General features: G+C 41.2%; 1 protein-coding gene across 1 annotated transcript; it reads right to left on the bottom strand.

Moving 5' to 3' along the window:
- Positions 1-8,687: 8,687 nt before the first annotated feature.
- POMK (protein O-mannose kinase) lies at positions 8,688-27,167 on the bottom strand. Its single transcript, XM_043981003.1, has 3 exons — positions 26,663-27,167; positions 16,690-16,998; positions 8,688-9,529 (listed from the first exon to the last, which is right to left on the bottom strand). The coding sequence occupies exons 2-3, from the start codon at positions 16,990-16,992 to the stop codon at positions 8,759-8,761; spliced, it is 1,074 nt and encodes a 357-aa protein (XP_043836938.1). The 5' UTR covers positions 16,993-16,998; positions 26,663-27,167; the 3' UTR covers positions 8,688-8,758.
- Positions 27,168-27,815: the final 648 nt, after the last annotated feature.

The following is a 27,815-nucleotide window of genomic DNA, read 5'->3' as shown; positions in this document are numbered from 1 at the left end:
TTGGAATTTAAAATATAACAAAAAATTAAATAAAATTTTTAAATTATTCAACAACATTCAGTTTACTTTATAGGAAAACATCAACTGCTTGATGTTGTTATACATTTTCCTCCTGATGGTAAATACCCATGTTGCCCATTTAATAACCTAGCATCAAAACCTGGGAGATGGGGGGGGGTACAAAAACAGGAAAAAATACTTGGTAACATCAGCCAGGGATAGTAGAATCTTCTTGAATGACTAGAATCAGGAATAGTGGAATCTTCTATAATAACTAGAGTGCCTGCAAAATCCCAAGGAACAGTAACACTGGTAAGACAGCCTATAAACAAGTAGGATGTAAGGTTGAATATGACAGGGGCAAGTGAAAATCCAGACAAAGAACTCTAGGAAAATCTGAGATTAGGAGAGAATACTTGCTATTCACTGGGTTGGACTAGATGATCTCTAAAATTACTTCCAGTTCTGACATTTAGTGATTCATCCTATGCTGTGATGCACAAAGTCACACGAGTGAATATGATTCAGTGAGACAGGCTGAGGAGCCTGCAGTCACAAACATGTCCTATAAACACCTTATGTTTTTTCTCTCTTTGATCTCCCACTATGACTAACTGAGCTACATGATGAAGCCTATTATCTACCTCCAGATAGAGAGCAGATGGGCTCAGAGTCCAAATTGAAGCACATTTTCTTTTCTTTCTTATCTTTCTTTCTTCTTTTTTTTTTTTTGACTTGGCTAAAGTGGGAAATTTTTTTGCATGACTATGCATATTTGTAATGGATTTTGTTTTTCTTATCTTTACAAGGGGTAGGAAGCAGGAGAAGGGAGGGAAAGAATTCAGAACTGAAAATAAAAAATAAAATTGAATAAAGTGGGGGGAAAGAAAAAATAATTTTTAATGACTGCTGAGTTATTTTTCTAGTAGGTTTGCAGTTTTTTTTTTCTTGGTGACTAGACACGACCATTTCCACTGTGACACTGAGGGGGATGAGAAAATATTAGTATTCTCCAGCCATCAGAATCCCGACAGCATGACGTTATAAAAGGTGACAAATGTTCTTTTCCTGAAAAATAAAATAAAATATTGCATTATGGGTAGCAAAAAGGGGAAAAATACATGTGATATAAATGCAAAACTTTAATTTTGGGAACAGTACTTCTAACTGGCCTATTCTTGCTGGAGGCTACAAAGCCCAGCACAGGGTAGTCAGCTTCTTCTTCTTTTTTTTTTTGGGTAAGGCAATTGGGGTTAAGTGACTTGCCCAGGGTCATGCAGCTAGTAAGTGTCAAGTGTCTGAGGCTGGATTTGAACTCAGGGCTTCCTGACTCCAGGGCCAGTGCTCTATCCATTGCTCCACCTACTTGCTCCAGGGTAGTCAGCTTCTAATCAATAGACTTGAATTCGAATTCCTACTCTGACACTGAATTATATGCCTAGGCAAATTACTTTTCAATATTTCTTAGCCTCAATTTTCTCATCTTGAAATGGACTTAATAATGGTCTGCCTCACTGTTTTGTTGTGAGGGAGGTTCTAAACCTAGCTGTGTGATCCAGGGCATGCCTCTTTATTTCTTGGAAATTGTTTACTCATCTGAAAAATAGGGATATTATCTATGGTACCTACCTCCACAATATTATTGAGGTTCAAAGGACATCATGTATGAGAAACACTTTATAAATAAGCACCGTGTGGAAAATAGTTTGCATTATATAAATGAATTATTTTCTTGAGTTTAAATTAACATGTAGACTGTTAAAGAATTGAAATCTTTTTCTACTATTTGTCTACCAAAATATTATAGAAGCTGGGGTAGAAGTAGCAAATTTTTCTTAGTTTAAAAATCATTCTTGGGGACTCACAAGTCATCATCTCCACTACTGATAAAAGATAATAAAAATTTTGAAAATGTAAAAAAAAAATTGACCTTCACTCAAGTCCTCAAATGTGGCATGGAGACAAGCTTGTGTTCTTGAAAACCATGCAGGCAAAGCAGAAGCTCTATTTGGTCCTGCCAAACTGAAAAGACTTTAGAGTCAGGTGGCCGACTGTGCATGTCTGTCTATCACTTGTGGACTTTCTGCTAAGATTAGAGACAAACCACCAGAGTGGCCAGTAGAATGAAATTTTCTACCCTCATTTGCCCTTGAAACAAAGGCAAGGAGAGGGTATATAGGGGTATTGATGGATCGATGATCAAACAGAGAAAAGCACAAATCACTCCAAGTATCAAAGTAGGAAACAGGAGAACTAATATTGTACTCTACTATAATAGTCAGACACTACATTGCTTGTGTGATAGATGAAGTGGTTATATCCTGCAGTCCCTTTTTTATCCTTCTATTACCTTGATCATCAGCTTTCCATAATCCTCAGGGGGAGTGCTGTCTTCCTCCCCAAATTACGTTGTATTTATTTGTGTACATGTTCTATTTCCCAACAGAATGGAAGCTCTTTGAGGTCAAGGATGTTTTAATTTTTTTTTCTTTCTTTCTTTCTTTCTTTTTTTGCGGGGCAACAGGGGTTAAGTGACTTGCCCAAGGTCACACAGCTAGTAAGTGTCAAGTGTCTGAGGCCAGATTTGAACTCAGGTCCTCCTGAATCCAGGGCTGGTGCTTTATCCACTGCACCACCTAGCTGCCCCAAGGCTGTTTTAATTTTAGCCTTTTGTATCCATCGTATTCTGCATGTGAAGTTGTTACTTATTAAATGGTTGTTAAATTGTATCATCCCATAACTTCTATTCTGACCCTGCTGGAGGGTGTATTCATTTTAGTTATTTAAAATCAAGTGAAGGGACAGACAGGTGGTACAGTGATATATAGCACCAACCCTGGAGTCAAGAGGACCAGAGTTCAAATGTGTCCTAGGACACTTAATAGCTATGTGATCCTGGGTAAGCCACTTGACCCTGATTGCCTCCAAAAAACCAAAACAAAGAAAATCAAGTGAAATCCTCTTTAGTGTATGGATATACTACCAAGATATTGATGATTGCAATATGAACACATTTCTCAACAGGCAGGAACATTTTTGTTTAACTAGATCGTCAAAATTAAGGCAAATTTTATGAATAGAATGTAGACCCCTTCTAACAACAGTAAAAAAAAATCACTGTTGTTTGTTTTTCCTGTCCTACTCTTTGTAACCCCATTTGAGGTTTTCTTGGCAAAGATGCTGGAGTGGTTTGGCATTTCCTTCTCTACCTCATTTTACAGATGAGGAAACTGAAGCAGAGTTAAGTGACTTGCCCAGGGTCACACAGCTAGTGTCTGAGGTGGTATTTGAACTCAGATCTTCCTGACTCTAGGCCTGTCCTGAGCCACCTAGCTGCCCATCACTAGCCCTGACCTAAATTGTTACTTGCTGAATTCCAGCTTAACAACAGGTATGTTAGGCACAATTCTTAGGTTTAAAACAAGATGTCTAGCTAATTTTTTTTAAGTAGTTTCTAGGCTTCCCATCCTGTGACCTATTCTGTTGCCACCTGGATCTTGCAACAGATATCCAATGTGGCTGATCTTATTATAATTCTTTATAGAATAAAGCTCTACCTTGGTATCCTCAGCTGCTAAAGTTTTTCTTGATCATGATACAAGAATCTTTTCAAAACTGAATAGACAGGAGCAGCTAGGTGGTGCAGTGGATAGAGCATTGGCCCTGGATTCAGGAGGACCTGAGTTCAAATTCAGCCTCAGACACTTGACACTTACTAGCTATGTGACCCTGGGCAAGTCACTTAACCCCAATTGCCTCACCAAAAAACAAAAAACAAAAAACCTGAGTAGACAGCATCTTGATTTTTGGTGGAGGTGAATAAAGCAAAAAAATTAAATAAATAAATACTCTTCTGCAGTCTTAGGAAGAATAATCTTTTTGACATGCCTTATTAACATCTTCGTTTATTTGCATGTTCCAAGTTAAGATTTCTAACATGAAAGTGTTTTAAAATATACTCTATTTCCCCATTCACTCTAAACATTGTTAAGAATTCAGTGTAGGGGGGCGGCTAGGTGGCGCAGTGGATAGAGCACCGGCCCTGGAGTCAGGAGGACCTGAGTTCAAATGCGGCCTCAGACACTTAACACTTACTAGCTGTGTAACCCTGGACAAGTCACTTAACCCCAATTGCCTCACTAAAAAAAAAAAATTCAGTGTAGGAGCAGGTAGATAGCACAGTGGGTGGAGCACCGAGCCTGAAGTCAGGAGACCTGAGTTCAAATCCAGCTTCAGACACTTACTAGCTGTGTAACTCTAGGCAAATCACTTGACCTCCACTGCCTCTCCACCCCCCCCCCAAATAATTCAGCATAAACTAGATTTAGCAGTAAAGTACCTGGATGTAAAATCTCAACTTTGCATGACATAATAGACAGAGCATCAGTCTTGGTATCAGGATGACTTGAGTTCAAATTCTATCTCAGGGGGCAGCTAGGTGGTACAGTGGATAAAGCACCGGCCCTGGATTCAGGAGGACCTGAGTTCAAATCTAGCCTTAGACACTCAGCTGTGTGACCCTGGGCAAGTCACTTAATCCTCATTGCCCTCCAAAAAAAACAAACAAAAAACATCCAAATTCTATCTTAGATATTTCCTAACTGTGTGACACTAGACAAGCAACTTAACCTCTCTGGGCCTCCATTTCTTCAACTATAAAATGAAGATTAATAGCACCTACCTCACAGGGTTATTGTGAAGGATCAAATGACAGAAGCTCTGCAAACCTTAAAGCCTATATAAATGTCAGCTAATGATCCCCACCACCATCACTGTTACCTGTGGAAGCTTGAGTAAGTCTCTCTGGTATCTCAGTTTTCTCATTTTTAAAATGATCTCTAAGGTTCTTTCCAGTTCTGAATCCTCTGGTCCTGCGGAGCAGTGAGACACATTTACTTTCCATGTCTTTCTGAAGACCGAAGGTCACCTGACTATCTAGAATCACTTAGAAGTCACAGACCACAAGGTCTCAGACTTAGCACTGAAAAGGACTGTCAAAAAATAATAATAATATTAAATTTAAATTTAAAAAAAGAAAAGGACTATCTTCCAAGGCCATCTGGTCCAACCCCCTCATTTTACAGGTGAGAAAATGAGGCCAGGACCAGCTGAATGGCTGGCTTTTAAAAGATAAGCAGTTGAGGGGCAGCTGGGTGACAAAGTGGATAAAGCATCGACCTTGGATTCAGGAGGACCTGAGTTCAAATCTGGCTTCAGACACTTGACACTTACTAGCTATGTGACCCTGGGCAAGTCATTTAACCCTCATTACCCCACCAAAACATAAATAAATTAAATTAAATTAAAATTAAATAAAAATAAAAGATAAGCCGTTTAAGTGACTTGCCCATGGTCACACTGAGAATAGAAAGTCTGGTTGGGATTTGAAGACAGGCCCCACAGACTGACTTTCCAATGTCCAGTACACATGGCTTCTCCATTTTCAACAACCTCTGAACTATAGGCCCCAAAATTCTGGAGCACAGACATTTATATTAAATAAGAAGCAATGAAAGAGTCAGGGTTTCAATTTCCTGACATGGCTTTAATGGTGAGGCATCATCTTCCTCTTATTAAGATCACATTTATGCCTGACAGAAGACAGTACACTAGGAAAGTCATGAATTCTTACATCTGTGCTTTGGGCAAGACATGAACTTTCTCATGACTTACTTGGTAATATTTTCTCAGATAAACTCTTTCCATCTCAAAGGATAATAACAATTCACCTGGATTTCCTAGCTTGTGGCCTTGGCAGACAACTGAAAGACAAGTTTGCATTTAGACTCACCAAAGGTATTGGGAGGAGGAAGGGGTGAGAAGCAAGAAAGGTCTCTCCTTTATCTGTAATATTTTTTTTTATGGGGCAATGGGGTTAAGTGACTTGCCCAGGGTCACACAGCTAGTTAAGTGTTAAGTGTCTGAGGCCGGATTTGAACTCAGGAACTCCTGAATCCAGGGCCGGTGCTTTATCCACTGCGCCATCTAGCCGCCCCCTTATCTGTAATATTTTAAAACTTACAAGTTTGAAGTTTGACATTTTACTTGAGTAGAAAAGTCTGAATGTTAAGAAATAGAAAGCACTGACTTTATAGTAACAGAAGTGACCAGGGAAAAATTACAGGACAAATATATTAAATTATATCCTATTTGAAATCCTGGCTTTTTTTTCTTCTTCTAAATTGGCAGGGGGTTGGGGGGGGGGGCAACGGGGGTTAAGTGATTTGCCCAGGGTCACACAGCTAGTGTAAAGTGTCTGAAATTGGATTTGAACTCAAGTTCTCCTGAATCCAGGGCTGGTGCTCTATCCACTGCGCCACCTAGCTGCCCCCAGTAATTGTTTTTTAAGACATAATATATGTACCTATGTACTTGTGGCAGGGACATCCTCCTATCTACTGTTATCCAAGCAATCTTCCACAGGATTTGGCCCTTACCACAGATGAGTGTCAGGAGGTAGTATCATCTTAGGTGAATGTCAAAGGATCATAAATTTGGAACTAGATGAAAATTTAAAGGTCATGAAGTCCAACACCCTCAATTTTACAGATGAAATAACAGATAATTAGAAACTACTCTTCCCTGAGACCCCTTTTGGCCCTGTAGGGGAAAAAACCCTGTATCAATGCATCTCCAACTCTGCAAGCCTCTGACCTGGGAAGGCAGCTTAAACTATTTGATTAGTGATCATTACTAAGAAGGAGAATTAACCATCCCATCCAAAGAAAAAGAGGAGGATGTGCCCATGGGAAAGGAAGCCTTGAAGGTTTTATTTGGTCAAGTCATGTGGCCCAATCCATTTCTTCTGGTGAATAAGATAGTTACATTCACTTGTCATTGTTTTTGACTAGTCGTGGCAGATCATTTGGGACATTCAGAACACGGCTTTAAGGTCACTGGTTTTAGAAGCACAGTTGTGATCTCTATAGGACTTAGTGTCCAAATGCTCCCATTCCATTCTACTTGGAAAAACTTAGCAGCTTTTGGTAACAGTTCTGTTTTACTGACCAAGAACATGTTATGATAGACTTTTTAACACATATATAAAGATTATAAAATAGATATGTACCTATCATATACATACACACACATATATGTAGAGAGAAAGGGAGACACAAGAGCTACACGTGACTTGATTAAATTAGCACAAGTGACAAGTAAACACATTCCAGCAGATACAACTTTATCACCATTAAAAGGAAAGTATGGGAGAAAAATGTTCTTTTCATGATCTAGGGAATAAAAACCAACCCTCTTCCAGATAAACAGTTCTGCTTCTTATACCTTCCTCTTATGTAATGGATGCTAATGCTTCTGTGGGAATTATCTTAGGAGTGATTGTTTATTTATAGTTTTGGGGGGACAAGGCAAGGACAGGTGCCCAAGTGTCTCACGAAAGCCCTTTTCCTTATCTTGAGACAGGATGAAAATTGTTCCTTCTCTACACATGGTTTAACTTAAGAGTGATAATATCAAAATGGCTTTGGTTCCATTCCTGTGGCAGTGTATCAGCTAGATCTTTGGACTAACATCATGTAGAGTACTCCAAAACTCTGATGGGAATACTCCCTTCAGGAATGTATCCATGGATGCCCATCTTGTATGACTCGGGTCTGTGTCTTCCCAATAAAATCTCCATAGGGAAGGGTACACCGGATATACTGGGGGTTTTCCTCTTCTTCACTTAACATCCCAAGAATACTAATAGAAGCATATGAACCGTCTGTCCACCATCAGTTACCTCTTGCTCTCAGTCATCTTTTTCAGTCATACATTGGGGACATCAATGACTAACTTAACATAGATGGTGTGAAAATTGTGTGATTCATTTCATTGAAATTTTTGCCTCCTTTTTCTGACAGAGGAAAAAGAAGGGGACCAGTTGAGAGAGAAGGCCATTTTATCTTTTGATCCATTCATTAATTACCATTGTGCCCTGCCCCACCCACCCACAATCATCACCTAACAGCCAAAATTCTAAGAAGGGAATGAACTTGTTTGCTAAGTTTGTCCTTTAAGTAGAGTCCATCTCTACATCCAACCTTGAGGCCTTCCTGGCTCTGTAGGACCAATCAGAACATGCTGTTTGGTGGCTTCAATTTTAAGAACCCAGAGTAACCTCCACATCACAATGAGGTGTACAATTAAGTTAGCTTGATTTTTATCAATTCAGTTATAGTCAAGACCATATTATCTAAGACTCTTCGGTATGGCATAAGTCCCTTGTCCTTCCCCCCAGGGGGGCAACTTGAAAAAAGCATTGGAAGCTAGATGTAAAATAGGGTCCATACAAAGTAACTGGGGGAAATAATTAAATATTATTTTTTTAAAACATTAAATTAAAACAGGATCCAAAGATCACAAATTTGGAACAGAAAACAGATCTTACAGAGGTCATCTTGGCCAACCTCTTCATTTTACAGATAAGGAAACAGGTCCAGAAGAGATTACATGACTTACCCAACTAATATCACAAAGCTGGTAAGTGGCAGAGCCAGAATTTGAACCTGAGAAACTAGGAGCTCTGACTCTAAATGCAGTGTCCTTTCCAGGTCTTCCATGCATATATGTCCCCTCACCACCCCCCTCCCAAATTTTACCAGGTTTCAGATCAGTGGTTAGAAGGAGATGACTGAAATGGACTCTCTGGGTGCAGCTGAAGAAAACCACAACAAAGACACAAAACGTCAGCTGAGAAAAGCAGCTTGTATTTTTCCATTAAATCACAGGGCCTGACTCTTACTGATTAATCTGGTTTTCACAACATTTCTCTTACCCCGGGTATGACTGTGTCTCTAAGAGAATTTAAAACCCTTTGGTAAGTGTCTAGGACCACCTGGGCTGAAGGCCTTTCATCTGGATTCTTCTTCTTACATGCCTGGTGGATCTCAAACAAATGGAATCTGACAACATCACTCCCTTCCACGTGCCCCAAAAGAAAACTGGAGACATCAGGTATTTTCCAGATATCTGTCTTCTCGTCATATGGCGGCATATGCTCATCATCAAATGGTTTTTCCTGTCCAAAAGGCCACAGTTGCTCAGGGGCTACAAATTCCCCCAGGAGTTCCCTGTGGCCACATTTGATCAGGGACCCGTTGCTCTTGTCGACAACAGGCAAGGCATCTAGGTCATTTGCCACGATATTAAAACTGCTCGTCAACAAGTACTGAGAAAGCACTTTGTCTAAGTCATTTGAGTCACACATCACCAAAGTACCCAGGGGACTAGTGTGTAAATAGTTAATGATATTTATGTAGTTAATCGCCAGTTTCAATCTGTGATGCCAGGTGTTCAGGCTTTGATATTTAGGTAGGTTTAATGCTTCTTCCAGGGTCTTCAAAGTACCCAGGGGATGATATTCAGTGAGCAGAGTGCCATCCTCTTCACAATAGCCAAGCAGCAGGACTGTGTGTTCACTTTGTAAGGATTTCAGCATCTTCAGGCCATGGAGGAAATCTTCTTTCATCTCTGGCCTGGTGAGCTGTGAAAGTGCAACTTTCTGTTCCTTCCATTCGGAAAGAAAGACCTGAAAGCAAGCAAAAGATGAACATTAGATCGAAACCCTCTGTCCACGTTTGTGAGCAGAGAAACAACACTCACTGGGTATGGAGCAGGCAATGGGATACAGAAATACCGCTCATAAATTTCTAAGTGTGGCAGAGTAAGCTGTAAGGAAGTCTTGGTTCTCAGGTAAACCACACTGAAGGGCTCATATTAACTGTCAGTCCCACGATGTAGGCTTTTAAGTACAAATGCTCAGGTTGGCCACATAAGGGAATATTTACCATATAGAGCAGGTTATTAGATGTATGAACTATACAAGATCAGACCTTTGTGAGGCTTTAAAAAAAACTTTTAGGCACTACTCATATTGAATTTTGTGGCTCTGCTAAATTAGAATTCCAAGAGGAAGACTCTTCAGAGGGGAAAAAAAGCCCATTTAATTTTTTTTTTTTTTTGCTGGGCAATGGGGGTTAAGTGACTTGCCCAGGGTCACACAGCTAGTAAGTCAAGTGTCTGAGGCCGGATTTGAACTCAGGTACTCCTGAATCCAAGGCCGGTGCTTTATCCACTGCGCCACCTAGCCGCCCCCCCCCCCAATTTAATTTTTTAAATGATTTTAGAAACTTTTTTTTGGTAAGGCAATTGGGGTTAAGTGACTTGCCCAGCATCACACAGCTAGTAAGTGATTTTAGAAACTTTTAACTGGAAGTACTATTGAGTCTGGTTTTCTTTTGTCTAAAGACTACTTCCCCATCTTCTATTTCCTTGGGAAAAACGAACAAACAAACCCAAAAAATTCCTAGGTGCTTAATATACTCTAGGATGTTATTAAGCAGATCTTCATTTTAAAACTTTATGGGGGGGGGGGGCAGCTAGATGGCACAGTGGTAAAGCACCAGCCCTGGATTCAGGAGTACCTGAGTTCAAATCTGGCCTCAGACACTTGACACTTACTAGCTGTGTGACCCTGGGCAAATCACTTGACCCTCATTGCCCTGCAAAAAACAAAAAACAAAAAAACAAAACAAAAAAGAAGTTTATGGGGGCAGCTAGGTGGCAAATCCAGCCTCAGACACTTAACACTTACTAGCTGTGTGACCCTGGGCAAGTCACTTAACCCCAATTGCCTCACCAAAAAAAAAAAAAAGTTTATGGTGGGGGGCAGCTAGGTGGCACAGTGGATAGAGCACTGGCCCTGGATTCAGGAGGATCTGAGTTCAAATGAGGCCTTAGACACCTGACACCCACTAGCTGTGTGACCCTGGGCAAGTCACTTAACTCTCATTGCCCCACACACAAAAAAAAAATTAAAAGTTTATGGTTATATTTCTACTCCCACATCTACCCTTGCCAATGGGGTGGCAGCAGGTGAGCCCAACCAAGGAGGCATAGACCCTCACCCTCCAAAGTAGCACTGCCACCAGGGAAAGAATCCAAAGACCTGCATTCAAGTCCCATTTCTGATACAATCTAGCTATATGATTGATCCTAGGTGGATTGAGGAACTTTTTTGGGCCTATTTTCTCATCTCTAAAAAGGGAATGACAGTAACAACAATAATGATAGTAATAAATAATAACATGTATATAGCCCTTACTATGTGTTAGCTACTGAGCATTTGACAATTAGTATCTCATTTGATCCTCACAACAACCATGGGAGACAGTGTTACCTCCATTTGAATAATAAAACATTTATATAGTATCTACAATGTGCCTAGTGCTATACTAAGAGTTTCACAATTATTCTCTCATTTGATCCTCACTACAACTATGGGAGGTAAGCACTATTATTATCCCCATTTTACAGATGAAGAAACTGAGGCAAACAGAGGTTAAGTGACTTGCCCAGAGTCACACAGCTAAGCAAGTGTCTTGAGGCTGGATTTGAACTCAGGTCTTCCTGACTCCAGGCCTGGTGCTCTAACTCATAAGGGACTTAAGAGAAAAAGTGTTTTGGAAATCATGAAGTCATATTAATGTACTTTTTCACTGTTTTATGATTATTGCTACTAGTAGTAGGTAGTAGGAGTGGGAGTGGTAGCAGCAGCAGCAACAGCAGTAGTATTTCTCTTGGTTTAAATAAAGGATCTTTTAGAAAGGATCTCCGCTTTGGGTTTGATTCTTTTTTGGTCCTGTCACTGTTTTTATTCTAAACTTAGTCACCAGTAACAAAAATAAGCATTCAAATGTGTGAGCTTCTCATGGAGCAGGGACTGTGTTTTTGCCTTTCCTTATATCCCCAGTGCTTAGTGTAGTTAGTGACTGGCTGACAGCAGGTGTCTGTTTCATAAATATTTACTGATGGACTATGGAAACTATTATCATAAAACTCCAAATGATTCATTTCTTTTAAAAACCTGTATATTACACCTCAATAAAAAATTTTAAACCCGGGGCAGCTAGGTGGCACAGTGGATAGAGCACCGGCCCTGGAGTCAGGAGGATCTGAGTTCAAATCTGGCCTCAGACACTTGACACTTACTATGTGACCCTGGGCAAGTCACTTAACCCCAATTGTCCCCTCCCCCCCCAAAAAAAAACCCACCTGAAAAAATACATGGTTGTAGATCACAAGCTCTCTCTGAAAATTTACATAGATAGATCTTAGGGCTAAGAAAGATCCTTAAGCAGGGGCAGCTAGGTGTCACAGTGGATAAAACACTGGCCATGGATTCGAGAGGACCTGAGTTCAAATCCAGCCTCAGACACTTGACACTTACTAGCTGTGTGACCCTGGGCAAGTCACTTAACCTTCATTGCCCCACCAAAAAAAACAAAGAAAGAAAGATCCTTAAGGCATCCTTTTGATTTTCCTAGGGCTAACCCTTGGTGCACACACCTGTGTACACCTGGGTATACCCGTACAAGTATCTGTGCCTGAGCTTCTTTCTCTGGGGCATTGAGGATAGGCAAGAGTGACATCCTAAAACAGAAACAGGAAGCCTGTTCCAGGAAAATCCGAGGCAGTCCTGTATAGAATTCTGTGACTTCTCACCTTCTTTCTTTCCTCTTTCACATTCTCTTTTGCTCAGGTTGTCGTTAATTATTTTGTTTACTTCTCCATTTACAGGCTGCATTTCCCCACTGAAAAATGTAAGCTCCTTGAGGACAAGGGATCTTTTAAATAAAAATCAATTGGTGAGGGGCAGCTAGATGGCGCAGTGGATTCAGGAGTACCTGAGTTCAAATCTGACCTCAGACACTTGACACTTACTAGTTGTGTGACCCTGGGCAAGTCACTTAACCTCAATTGCCTCACCAAAAAAACCCCCAAAAAATCAATTGGTGAGAGGCGCAGCTAGGTGGTGCAGTGGATAGAGCACCAGCCCTGGATTCAGGAGGACCTGAGTTCAAATGGGACTACACTTGACGCTTACTAGCTATGCGACCCTGGGCAAGTCACTTAACCCTCATTGCCCCACAAACAAAACAAAACAAAACACAAGAATCTTTTTTAAAAAATCAATTGATCATGGAATTCACTGCTCCTAATGACCCATGCTTCATACAGTAAGCACTTAAAAATGTTGGTTAAATTAAAATAAATCCAATTCAATTTTTTATTTATTTTATCATAAAATACTTTAGGATTTTTTTTCTTTAAATGTAAACAGTAAATGAAAATTCTCCTATTTGCTGGTGTTATCAAGTACAGAATATCCAAAAATTAGATTTTGATTAAGAACTTTTTTTTTCGACACTGGGTCTCCCTATTTCACCTGGGCTGGAAGCATAGTAGCCAATCCCAGACCCAATCCCACTACTATTTCAAGTCTGGGGCAACTAGGTGGCAAAGTGAATAGAGTGTTGGGCCTAAAGGACCCGAGTTCAAATTTGACCCCAGAAATTAGCTGTGTGACCTGGCCAAGTCATTTAACCCTGTTTCCTCATCTGTAAAATGAGCTGGAGAAGGAAATGGCCAAGAAAACCCCAAATGGGGTCATGAAGAGGCAGACACAACTAAAAAGTGACTGGACATTTCAAGCCTGGGTCTCCCCTGTGACTGTAGTTCCTCCTTAGACAGCCTGGTTCCCACCCCTCTCCCCTGCCCCAGGGGCTTACCAAATCAGTGTCAGACTTAGTATGAACACTAGACTGGCTGAGCCTATTGCAACTCAGAACTCCTGAGCTCTAGCAACCCACTGGTCTCAGTGTCCCTGAAAGCAGGGATTAGAGGTGTGTGCTGTGAAAATGGGTACCTTGATTAGCTTGAGCTGATCAATTATCCATATGACTAGAATGACTGTATGAGCACTGGCTTCACTGGCTAACACACCAGCAATCCTTGTGTGATGGAGAGTAAACACAGCTGGACTTGCAGGTCAGTAACTATGAAGCCAATCAAACACTTATCTGACTGCAGGATATGTGACTATGGATAAGGACCTTATCTTCAGCGATTCACAAACTTTGAAATAATCCTTTTTGTTTTGTTTTGGTTTGGTTTTTTTTGGGGGGGGGTTGCGGGGCAATGGGGGTTAAGTGACTTGCCCAGGGTCACACAGCTAGTAAGTGTCAAGTGTCTGAGGCCGGATTTGAACTCAGGTCCTCCTGAATCCAGGGCCGGTGCTTTATCCACTGTGCCACCTAGGCGCCCCTCCCCCCCCCAAATAATCCTTTTTGAAGAGATCTCCTAAAGCAAGCCTTGAACTCAACTGCAAATCACCAAGAATGCCTTCTGATTTGTGTATTAAAGGCCACACGCTCTACCTTTCTAACGTACCTTTCCTTCAAATTCCTTACCTGCCTTTGTTTAAACTGTATTTAAACCCTGAGAAGCACTGGAGGCCTCACACAGTGGTCAGAAAAAAACAATACAAGGACACTCTCAAGGTCTCTTTTAAGAACTTTGAAAAGAAAAAAGAAAGGAAAAAAAGGAAAAAAAAGAAAATTTTAAAAAGAATTTAGGAATTGATTGTGTGACATGGGAGACACTGGCCCAGGACCACCCTGAATGACTTGCCCTCATAAGAGAAGGAACTGTGCTCAATGAACAAAACAGAACTGAAGCAGCTCAAAAGAGACAGGAGATGTACAAATTTAGAGAATCCAACACAAATGTTTCACATGAATTATTTGTGCCCGACCTGCAGTAGAGCCTTCTGAGCTCGTATTGGTCTGATCAACTAACTGGACACACTGTAAATTGACTCTAACACAGTGATGTCATTTTAGGCCTCTTCAAAAACAAAGGACAACCACTACCACATAAACCCTCAAAATCTATTGCATGGATCTGGGAGCACTTTGTGCATAGTGACAGCAGTATTGTTCAATGAGCAATTGTGAATGACTTAACTATTCTCAGCAGTGCAATGATCCAAGACAACCCCAAGGGACTAATGAGGAAGCTTACTATCCACCCCCACAGAAAGAACTGATGAAAAGAGCACTTGTGGATTGTACATATATAACCTGGTTGCTATCTTGGTGGAGCAGGGAGGAAAGGGAGGGAGGGAGAAAAATTTGGAACTCTAAATCTTATGAAAATGAATGTTGAAAAAATGTTTGTTGCAAAAAAAAAAATCTATTGCATGGCATCCTAGTTGGCAATAGACTGGTGGTACTCATGATCATGTTAGATTTTCTTCCCTTCTTATAAAATCTTTCCTTTAATTTTTACAGATATTATCTTTCTCTGATTTCCTTCTTATTTAGGAAGAAGGGGATTTAAATCTCAAGAACTGTCCTTTGCATTCTCTGGTCCTCCCCTTTGGGAACAGAGAGATCTAAATTCCATTAAGAGAACTTTTGCTTTGGTTTACAGCGCCAATACACCCATTCCCCCCCCCCAAAAAAAACCCCTTTTTTTTTTTAAAGAAAAAAAGAAATCTGAAGGAAAAAAAAGTAATGGACAAAATGGTAACCTGCCACACTACAAGATTTCTAACTAGTCCCTGAAAAATCTACTGCAACTTAATCTATTATTATTATTATTGTTTGTCTCGTCTGATTTTCCTGACTTGAGATAAAGAACCAGTTTTAACACCTAGATCTTTGCTGCTTTGGATGAAATTTGGCTTTGCCACTGTGGGCCACATATCTCTCTGAAGACAAACAGTGTGTTTCTACTCTGGGCAAGGGTTATAGTTTTGAGGGAGATTAACATTACACCATTATATAATTATATACAATTATTAATTTGTGATCCGTCCTTTTTCCTCCTATTTTTGTCCATACTCCACCATAGAAAAGGCCAGACAGTCTCAGAAGAGCACTATGATCACTCCTACACCCCCAGCCCCACCCCATTCTCCTTAACTAGTTTGGCTTGGACTCCACCCAAATGGGATGCAGGCTTTTGTTTAATCTATAAACTGGACCAGTTTGAGTTAAATCTGCCCCCAAGGAGTACGAGCCATGGTGGTGAAGTACTCATCTTCCTGAGTTCAAATCTGGCCTGACGCTTATTAGCTGCGTGACCCTGGGCAAGTCACTTAACCCCATTTGCCTCAATTTGTTTCCCTATCTGTAAAGTGAGAAAGAAATGACAAACCGGTTACTCCAGTATCTTTGCTAAGAATATCCCAAATGGACTCAAAAAGACTGACATGCCTTGCTCCCTTCATTAAAGTTTGGGGTGAACGGGTAAAACAGGACCGTAAAAACTTTATTAAGACGGCTTGTGTTTTTCTGGGTAAGATAGTTAGCAACACGAATTCCTTAGTAGTCAAAGAGGGGAGTGACTGGCCACACGTGAGGGCTAGCCCACTGCCTTCCCTCCTCCCAAAGATAGGGAGGAGATGAAAATTCTTGGTCTACCTCCTCATTAAAATATCCACCAATCGGAATTGCCAGGGGAGGTCCCAAGGATGTACTGTCAGGCCAATCGGAAGGAAGACACACCTTGGTCTAAAAAAGGCCTCTGGCAAACTTCCCCAGCCTGCTCTCGGTTAAATCTCTGCCACTCCTATTTGAAATTCTCTTGGTGTTCAAAAGGACCTTCCACCAATGTTCACTTTTCTGGGTTTGCCCCTGGTTCCCAGCTCACTGCTAAAGCCGGACTAACCAGTCGCTTTGGTCAGCAATTCATTCAACAAACAGCTTTTAAGCACCTACTGCGTGGCATAGCCTGTCGTGCGGGGTGCGGGGAATGAAAAGACAAAAATCAGTTTGCTGCCCTCAAGGAGCTTACATTCAATTTTGAAAATAACAGTCCCATCCTGAGAATGGAACTCACCCTTTTAACAGCTCCTTCCCCAACACGTTTCAGCTTCCTGACTTCTGTTCTCAGGGATTCACAAGAGAGCCAAGGGGAGCAATTTTTCATCTGTCCCATACGGAAGGTACCAAAGGGACAGCGACGAGATTCCACACCAGAGGGCAGAGGAGAAACGAAAACATGATCGAGGTAGAGATAGAGGACAATGTTCATGAAGACCATCACAAACAGTAGCAGCGCAGCTGGCGGGATAGGGATTTCTCTTTGGGAAGGGCCTTTTTTACTCCCCAGCAATTTCTTTTCCATGTTGTTCTCTTCCATGCTTTCCTAAAAGACAAAAACGAACCAAGATATAGTAGTGTGGTCAGGTTTGTATCGTTTCCTTGTCATGAGAGGATAAATGGAAAATACTGCTGCTTCATGGGCTTTAAAGCTGCCACGGGAAATAATAATTTTAAGAGTTGCCATTAATAGAGCGCTTTAAGGCTTACAAAGCGCCTTGCTGCCTACGTTATTTCACTTGGCCCTCACGCACCCCTGTGGGGTAGATGTTATTATTATCTCCATGTTACAGATGAAGAAACTGAAGCTAACAAGAGTTTAAGTAGCTTGTCTGGGTCACACAGTTATTGAGCCTCTGAGATTGGATTTGAACTTGGGTTCTTCTGACTTCCAAGTCCAGCCCTCTAGCTGCCTATAAACAATAGAAAAAAAATGGATCTCAAAATAGCTTTTGAGGTCGGAACCCACACAGAATTCAAAATAATTTATTCATCTGTTGTGACCATTAGATCCAGTCTTTTTTTTCCCTTTGGTCAGAAATGCCCAAGGCATAAAGGCGCCAGGTCCCAAAGGTCACAAATATACATCTTCTACTTGCTCAAACTCCCAGGCAATGCCTGGGCAAATTTCTATCAAGAACAGAATGGGGGGGGGGGCGCCGCGGCTAGGTGGCGAAGTGGATAGAGCACCGGCCCTGGATTCAGGAGGACCTGAGCTCAAATCCGACCTCAGACACTTAACACTTACTAGCTGTGTGACTCTGGGCAAGTCACTTAAGCCCAACTGCCTCACCAAAAAATAAAAAAAAAATAAAAAGAACAGATGGGTAGTCTGCTGCCACCTGCCTTCCCTTTATAACTGCCATCTTTGTACAGGTGAATCACAATAGCCTTCAGCTAGGTCCTAGGCTGTGCCTGAGAGACCAACCTGCAAGTCACTCTCCCCCACAACCCCACATACACACACACCTTAGATTCTTTATGGATAAAATGTGAAAGTCAATGATTTCTAAAGTCCTTTTCTAACTCTCACAAGGGATCTATGAAGATTTGGGTCACACAGGGGCATTACCATATAGTCCTGAAGCCTTAGTTGGCAAATCCACTGCATTGCCACTTTTGCTGGATGGGGCTGTGCCCAGAAGAGTTGTTTTGGCTGTTGGATGCTTATATTAGTCCCAGTTGTGGCTCTCCTTGACTTCATATACTAGTCATAGTATAATTAGATTACTCTAACTCCTACCTTCAGTGGAACAGAAGCCTTAAAGAAGTCTTGTTTTTCTTCAACCCCTACTCCCCCCCCCACCAACCCCCACTGAAACAGGGCTTTGTATTCTTTCCCTGATGGATATATACCGTAGCAATTCAGGGTCCAGAAAAAAAAATATTCCCAATGTTCTCTCCTTGTACTCCATGTAAAAGGATCCTTATGTATAAAACAATTTATAGCAGCTCTTCTTGTATTAGCAAAGAACTGGAAACTATGGCTAATGATTTGTTGGTAATAGCAAATGATTGTATTGGAATATTATTGTATCATAAGAAATGGTGAAATGGATGGTTTCAGAGAAACCTGGGAAGACCTGAAGCAGGGATCTGATGCAGAGGGAAGAGAGCAGAACCAAGCAAATAATCTAGACAATAACACCATCATACAGAAAAACAGCATTGAAAGTCTTGAGAACACTGATCATTTCATGATGTATGATGAAGCATGCTTTTTTGACAAAGAGGTGATGGTTCAAGTAGCAGAATGAGACATACATTTGAGGACAGAGCTAACATAAGAATTTGTTTTGCTTGAATATGAATATTTGTTATAAAGGCCCTCCTCCTCCCCTCCCCCCAATAAGGAGATGTGGGAGGGCAAGGGGAGATAAGGATAGGGGAGAAGAAAAAGTATATCCTTGAGGCATTTTTTTAATGCAGAGAAGAACACAGAAGGCAGAAAGAAGCTCAGACAAGTAGGATGACTTTGGATGCTAAAGATTGAATTTATTACATACTTTTTTCTTCTTTTAGTGAGGCAATTGGGGTTAAGTGACTTGCCCAGGGTCACACAGCTAGTAAGTGTTAAGTGTCTGAGGCCGGATTTGAACCCAGGTACTCCTGAATCCAGGGCCAGTGCTCTATCAGTGGATAGAGCGCCACCTAGCTGCCCCATTACGTACTTTTAAAGAAAACCAAGCTATAAATAACAGAAGCAACTAGCCTGCACAGCAGATAAAGTGCTAGATCTGGAGTCAAGAAGACCTAAATTCAAATGTAACCTCAGACACTTTCTAGCCGCATGACCACTGGTAGTGGTGGTGGTGGTAGTAGTAGTAGTAACAGGAGCAATAAATTAACAATATGAAATAATGATAACAATAAGTTAACATTTATATAGTGCCTACTCTGTGCCAGGTACTGTGCAAATAACCTTTACAAGTCAATTAATCTCTGTCAGTTTCCTCATCTGTGAAATGGACACAAGAATAGTATCTACTTCCTAGGGATGTTGTGGGGATAAAATGAGATATTTGTATAACTCTTTGCAAACCTTAAAGAACTGTGTAAATGCTAACTATCATTATTACTATTGTTATTACATCTTCAGTTTCATTTACAACCCTCTTTTTCTGTTCTGCTACAAATGAGGGAATGTCCATTTTCTTTAGCCTTTGTTAAGTGGGAGGGGGAAGGGGACTTGTTCACCATGTGTTCAGACATTTTTTTAGCCAGGTCACTCTTTGTGAGTCCATTTGGGCTTTTCTTGGCACAGATACTGGAATGGTTTGTCATTTTCTTCTCCAGCTCATTTACAGATGAGGAAACTGAGTCAAATAGGGTTAAATGACTTGCCCAGGGTCATACAGCTAGTAAGTGTCTGAGGCTGGATTTTAACACAGGAAGATGAGACTACACTTTGTATGTATCTTGTCTAAACAGTTGTCTAAGTCTATCCTACATCTATAACAGATGTTTGCTTGGGGGGGGGGGCGGGGATCTCAAACATCGGTGCTTTCTGTTCTGAAATTCCCATTTTACTATTTCAAGTAGATTTGAGTAAGGGAGCTGTGGCCTGCTAGGTCACCACCCTTTCATGTAGGACCTGTGTGAACATGTTTTCCTTGAAGACTTGATTTAGATACTTGATAGATTTTATCAACTCTGGCAAACTATCAGGGCTCGTTTCTATTTTTATCCAGCTTGAATTTCCAAAATATTAGCATATCATTTGGAACTGTGCACCAAAAGTCACTCAACAATGATACCACTGTTTAAGGGTCTATGCCCCTTAAAAAGGCCAAAGAAAGAGGAAAAGAAGTCATATATAGAAAAATATTTTTAGTAACTCTTTTATATCACAAAGAATTAGAAACTAAGAGAGGGCCCATCAATAGTGAATGTCTAAACAAAGTGTAATATATGAAGATAATAGATTACTTCTATGTTAGAAGAAATGGTGAAAGGGATGGATTCAGAGAAACTTAGGAAGACCTATATGAACTAATGCAGAGCAAATTGAACAGAAAAAGAAGAAAAATGTATACCATAAAAACAATGTTATAAACAACATATAATTAAATGTATATGATAAAAACAACATTGTAAACACCTTTTAAAAACTTAATTCTGATCAATGAAATGACCAACCATGATTCCATGGTACTATTTTTTTTTTTAGTGAGGCAATTGGGGTTAAGTGACTTGCTCAGGGTCACACAGCTAGTAAGTGTTAAGTGTCTGAGGCCAGATTTGAACTCAGGTACTCCTGACTCCAGGGACGGTGCTCTATCCACTGCGCCACCTAGCCGCCCCTTCATGGTACTATTGATGAAGCTTGCTACCCACTTCCTGACAGATAAAAGATTCAAGATATAGAATGAGGCTTTTGCCCATGTATAATGTAGGATTTTGTTTTGTTTACCTATGCATGTTTCTTACAAGAAGTTTTGTTTTTCTTTTCTTTTAAATTAGGGGAATGTTAGGGAGAAGACAAAATGCTTGCTAATTGAAAAATAAAATAAAATTTAGAAAAATAACAGCAGATCCAAAAGGTACCACTGATCCCATCAGTGTGTCTTTGTTGTTAAGTTATTTTTCACTTGTGTCTAATTCTTCATACTCTCATTTGGGGTTTTCCTGGCAAAGATACTAGAGTGGTTTGCTGTTTCCTTCTCATTTTACAGATGAGGAACTGAGGCAAACAGGGTGAAGTGACTTGTCCAGGGTCACACAACTAGTAAGTGTCTTAGGCCAGTTTTGAACTCAGGAAGATGATTCTTCCTGACTTCAGGTCCAGCACTCTAACCACGATGCACCACATAGCTGCATTTTCTGTGGTTGTCTACATTTTTCCTAAGTGTATTTCCTTTGGTTCAGTTTTATTGTTTATTTTATTTTTATTTTTTAAGTGAGCTGTGGTCTCTGGTTTAGGAAATCTGGGATGGGAGTGGAGGGCAGTAACCTGAGGCTGCTACCCCTTTAGCTACCTGTCCACAGTAACATCCTCTCCTCCAGCTCTCTGACCCCATGGGCCAGGCCCCTGACCTCTGTCTTAACAGCTTCCTATGAGCCACTTTTCCCACATCAACCTAGCTAACCAAAGGAGCTGGGGGTGGTGACCAGCCCATCTCAACTCGGTCAATCAGGGTGTTCCCCACCTACAGGAGGCTATACCCCCTAAGCCCAGGCCACCCTTCTATGGAGAAGCCTTCTTGTCGAGACTAGATAGGTGGGGGCACACTGGCCACTCTTGGCCCACAGGCTTGAGGGAGAGCTCTTGGAATCTTGTTCTTTGTTGTTATGTTCTCCCCCCCCCCCCCCCCCCCCCCGCAGGGTGGGGGTGGGACCAAGTTTCCCTCTGGTGTGTTCAAGGAAGAAGAGTAGGGGAAGGGCGAGAGATGCCAGATATCCTGCAGCTCCGCTCTGCTGGACAGCTCCCTGAACTCCCACCCCTCTCCTCCCCAATTCAGCAGATTAAGCATTTTACAAATTGTATTTTAAATAAATGTTTTTAACTTGTTACAAAAAACAAAACAAAACATGTCTACCATGGCTTAATCCCAACACACTTAATCATCTTATCACCACCTTCCCTTGTATCGTCTCCAATCTCTTTACCTAGGTGGTGCAGTGGATAAAGCACTGGCCCTGGATTCAGGAGGACCTGAGTTCAAATCCGACCTCAGACACTTGACATTTACTAGCTGTGTGACCCTGGGCAAGTCACTTAACCCTTATTGTCCCACCAAAAATAAAAAGTTTTTGTCCAAGGTAATTCCAATCTCTTTAGATAGTTGGGGTTTGTTTGGTTTTTTGTTTCCATCCTCTTCTTGCTAAGTGGACAACTTAACCTAAAGGACTTCACCATGTAGCATCCCAAAGAAACTCTCAGGCTACCTCCTGCACAAAAATACAGGCCACAAGTCTTCAAGGAGCACATCCTATTCAATATTGTAATCATGGAATGCTGTTCTCATGAGCGTCTCCATAGAGCCTCTTCATGGCCATATCTTGGTATTTAGCACATGCCAAATTCCAGTAGCCTATGCCAAGAAAGTTTTCAATTCTTCTTCCTCAGGTAGGGCCAGTTTCCCTTTATAATTGTGGATTCTTCTTTGCAGGAACAGTGTCCTCTTTGAGATGGGATCCCACCAGTACTTTTTTTTTTTAGTGAGGCAATTGGGGTTAAGTGACTTGCCCAGGGTCACACAGCTAGTAAGTGTTAAGTGTCTGAGGTCGGATTTGAACTCAGGTCCTCCTGACTCCAGGGCTGGTGCTCCATCCACTGCGCCACCTAGCTGCCCCCCCCACCAGTACTTTGAATACAGCCTGTACTCAATGAAAGCTGTCAGAGGAATCAACAAGACCCTTTGGTTTCTCCAAGGCCTCATAGCCAAAAGATAAACCACTGATGGTGAAGGAATGAGGCCATGAACTACCTCCTCTGAGCAGGTTTTTAAAAATCTAAATGACTCCTAAAATTCAAATGCAGATTTCTTGAGTTAAGGGGAAAAGAGCACTAGGCTTTCCCAATATTTAGTCAAAAGCGGTTTCATGTGAGAATTGGAAGAAAAAACCCAAATACCTGGGGGTTGGTTATTTGTGGATAAGGCCACCAAACCTTTAACTGCATCTCATTGATATATCCCAGCCTTTGAAAGGTAGTAAATGATGAAGGACATTTTTTTTTAATTTATAATTTTTATTTCTAGTTCAAAATTCTCTCCTTCCCTCTGCCCTCTCCCCCACCCACTGAGAAGGCATGAAATACCATACCTGCTATACATATGAAGCCATTTTAAAAAGCACCATATTTCTTTATAGCTGCTCTTTACGTGGTAGCAAGGAATTGGAAGTTGAGGGGGTGCCCATCAATTGGGGAATGGCTGGACAAGTTGTGGTATATGAATACAATGGAATACTATTGTGCTGTAAGAAATGATGAGCAGGAAGAGTTCAGAGAAACCTGGAGCGTCTTACGTGACCTGATGATGAGTGAGATGAGCAGAACCAGAAGAACATTGTACACAGTATCATCAACATTGAGTGTTGACCTACTGTGATGGACTATATTCTTCTCACCAATGCAATGGTACAGAAGAGTTTCAGGGAACTCATGATAGAAGAGGATCTCCAAATCCAAGAAAGAAAAAGAAAGAACTGTGGAGTATAGATGCTGATTGAACCATATTATGTCTTTTGTTTTGGGTGCTGTTGTTTTTTTTTCTATTTTGAGGTTTTGCATCACTGCTCTGATTTTTTCTCTTGTAACAGGATTAATGCAGAAATAGGATTAATGTTATTATGTGTATATATATATATATATGTGTGTGTGTATATATCTATATCTATATGTATATGTATAGAGATATATAGATATAACCTATATCAGATTACCTGCTGTCTAGGGGAGGGGGGGAGGGAGGGGAGGGAGGGAGAAAAATCTGAAATTGTAAAGCCTGTATAAACAAAAGTTGAGAACTATCTTTACATGTAACAGAAAAAATAAAATACCTTATACATTAAAAAAAAAGCACCATATTTCCACATTAGCCATATTGAAATTAAAGAACAAGAAAAATAAAGTAAAAAATATATGCTTCAATCTGCAGAGTTCTGATGAAAGAGATATTGAGCAGAGAAAAGGACAGAGAATGCCCTTGGAGTTATTGACCCTGATAGATAAATTTTAGATTAAGGACCATGGATTGTAGGACTGGAAGGGAGAAAAAAAATCTATTGTTTCATACAAATTTAAAGGGATTCTTAACATTCATTCATGAAGCATAGGGAAAGTATTTAGGAAAAAACAACCCTTTAAATGCTAATTTAAGGGCAGCCAGGTGGCTTAGTGGAAGCACCAGTCCTGGAGTCAGGAGGACCTCAGTTTAAATCCAGCCTCAGACACTTAACACTAACTAGCTGTGTGACCCTGGGCAAGCCACTTAACCCCAATTGCCTCACTTTAAAATAAATAAATGCTAATTTACACTAAAGTTTAGGAGCTGGCCATCTAATGTGGGGGGTGGAAGGGGAAGTGTGGAGGAAAGGTAGTATTATTATGAACTCTTTAAAAATTCCATGTTATAACTACTGTATGTTGTTTCCATCTCAGAAAATGTAAACTTTTTTTTTTTTTTGGTGAGGCAATTGGGGTTAAGTGACTTGCCCAGGGTCACACAGCTAATAAGTGTCAAGGCTCTGAGGCCGGATTTGAACTCAGGTCCTCCTGAATCCAGAGCCAGTGCTCTATCCACTGCACCACCTAGCTGCCCCCCCAAAATGTAAACTTCTTGATGGCAGGTAATGTTTTATTTTTTTGTCACTACATAGGTGACATGGTGGGTATGGCACCAGGCCCTGAGTCAAGAAGACCTGAGTTCAAATACAGCCTCAGATACCTACTAGCTGTGTGACCCTGGGCAAGTCACATAACCTTTTTGTCTCAGTTTTCCCATCTGTAAAATAGAGGTAATAATAGCACTTATCTTACAGGGTTGCTTCAAGGACAAAATGACAGAATAATTGTAAAGAACTTAGCACTGTGCCTGGAACATATGTGTTAGTCATTATGAGATATGTATTAGCTGGCTATCATAGGGGCACACAATAGGCACTTAATAAATGCCTGTTGACTGAATTACGAAAGCATTAAAAACAGCATGCTAAGATAATACTGTTGTTTATATAACAAACTGATAAGGAACTTAGAAATATATCCTATTGTGGGGGGAGGGAGGATCCTCCAAGTGTGGAATATTCCAGTTGTTACCTGACAATGATATGTTTTTTGTTTTGCTTAACTGTTCCTGTTGTCTGTTTTTTTCTGTGCTACAAGGGAAGGCTCATGGTGAAGGGGAAGGTGGATATATAAAATATATTAGAAAAATAAAATTGATTAAAAATAAAAAGCATCCAAACTTTTAAAAAAATTGAATCTTATTGTGCCCCCCATGTTACAGCCTTATTTGAAATGTTCTGGCATACTCTTGGTGTAAAATATAGGAGGAGTAATTTGTTAACAAGATAAAATGAATGCATTAAAAAGCATTTATTAAGCTCTATTTTGCATGATACAGAGGATACAAATCGAAAAGCCAGTCCTTGGCCACAAGGAGGTCACATCCTAATTAGAGGAAACCGCATATAGAGTAGGAAGGTTCAGCAGCTTCCTGAAGAGATTAAAATCGCTAAATCCTATTTAAAAATAAAGTCTCTGACTAAGAATCTATGAGGAAAGGCATCCAAGCAAATCTAACCCTAAGCCCTTTAGTTGAAACTGTCCTCATCTATATTTCCAGGGGTACTGACTATTTACTTTTCCTCCCACACTCTGCAAACCAGCCAAACTGGCTCTCTCTTGGCACAGTGCCCAGCACTTGGTGCCTGGTAAACAGTAGTCGTTTAATATTGATCCATCGATCGCTCGATTGATTCTTTCTGTTCCTCACACACAACTCTCCATTTCCAAACTCCACTCCTTTGCACTCCAAATCTGGCATGCACTCCCTCCTTGGCTCCCCCTCACAGAATCCCTCTCTTGCTCAACTCAGACAATACTCCGTGAAGCCTCTGCTGATTTCCCCCTCAACTGCTAGTGCATTCCCTCTCAAACTACCTAGTACCAAACCATGGATATACTGGATTTTATTTTTGTGCTGTATGTATACATCTATGCATATACACACAGCACAAATAGAAATGCCAATTTGTATTTATATAGCAATCATTATACCAATTGGTATACCAAATTACACACACACACATATGTACACTCATGTATACATTGGGATGATAATTGTAAAGAACTTAGCACAGTGCCTGGCACATATACAAATGTAAGTCATTATTGGCTATCATTAACTGATTAGCATAGCGGAACAAATAGGTACTTAATAAATGCTTGATGGGTGAATTATATAAGCATAAAAACATGCTTAGATAATATTAATCTATTACAATAGATATGGGGTGTGTGTGCGCGCGCGCGCGTGCTTGTTTCTCTCCATCAGAAAGTAAGCTCCCCTTCGAGCAGGAGGGATTGTTTCAGTTTTTGTATTGGTATCCTCTGCTCCTAAACTGCGCCTACCACAGCGTGCAAGCACTTGATAAATTACGCGTTAACTGATTGATTGAAACTGACTCCCATGACTTCCTCTTCCTCCCCTCCGTTTCCCGCCCCTTCTCTCCCGTCCCCCATTCCACTCCTTGCTCCTCACCTATCACTCGGATCCAAGCGTTTTCACCACGCAGGTAGAAAGGTCCAGCGGCTACAAAGCTTCTCCCTCCCCCAAGGCAGCATCACTACAGCACCTTAACTTCTCCGCCGCGCTCATCCCCCAGAGCCGGAGCCGGAGCACGAGCGCACAAGGGCGGAGCGCTGGGCGCGCGCTCTGCAGAGCGAACCAGCCCAGTGCATGCCAGCTCAGCGCCCGCACAGCGGTGCCTGATGCTGAGCTCCTGAAAGAAAATGCTACTGCTGCTCCCGCCGCCGTCCCTGCTGTCGCTGCAGCTAGTAGCCCAAAGGAGCCACGAGTTGCCACACAGCACCAACTCTGAGTCTCCGCCTCTCCACCAAAATTCAACACTTCGCGATTTTAACCACCAGCTGTTGGGCCATTCGGCTACCGAGACACCCCAGAGCTCTCTTAGTCCCAGATCGCCTGGAAGTCTCCCTCAACCTTCCGGAAACTCCGGCCTTCCGGACACACTTTCCACAGATTACCCGGAAACTCCCTCCATGTGACCTGACTTTTATCTTGGACTGAAAACGCGGGGTCCCTCTACTGTCCTAAACCGGCCAGGCTGCGTCAAAACCAGCTGTTTTAAATCCTAGGTTTTAACAGGGAATCTGGAGAGTAATGCATTATTTACAGCCCTCCTTTAGTGGTCTTGTGGTATGCAACGAAAAAGAAAAGCGGAACAAAGGGTAGAATTTGACCGCATTTCTGTACTTCAATTCTAATTGAGTTCATTATTGATAGTAACAAAGTTGCTTTCATCTTAAAACTGTTTCCTTTCTTACTCTTTCAATCCTCTTCTGATACTGAGAATGGACACCCTCTGGATGACTTGACATCTTTGGCTGCCGTGGTTGCATTTTCAAGCCTTATTCACCCTTCTCCTCTCACAGAGAATGAGGCCAGAGAATCAGAATATTCCTTCCCCGTCGCCATTTTCAGACTCTCCCTCTCCCACCTTGATTTACTTAGTTACCTCTTCTTTGAGGTTTATTCAATTTATATTTGACATCCAATTGAGATTCTCATAGCTATTATCTACTGGCCCCTAGGACATTCTCCTTCCTTTCTCCTCAACTCTTTCTCTCCTCAACTCCAGCCCTCTTAGCAGGGGACTTTACACACATATTGA

Source organism: Dromiciops gliroides, chromosome 2 (genome assembly GCF_019393635.1).
Source record: "Dromiciops gliroides isolate mDroGli1 chromosome 2, mDroGli1.pri, whole genome shotgun sequence".
NCBI classification, from domain to species: domain Eukaryota; kingdom Metazoa; phylum Chordata; class Mammalia; order Microbiotheria; family Microbiotheriidae; genus Dromiciops; species Dromiciops gliroides.
The sequence above is the reverse complement of the archived record's forward strand: the minus strand, read 5'-3'. Positions and strand labels throughout refer to the sequence as shown.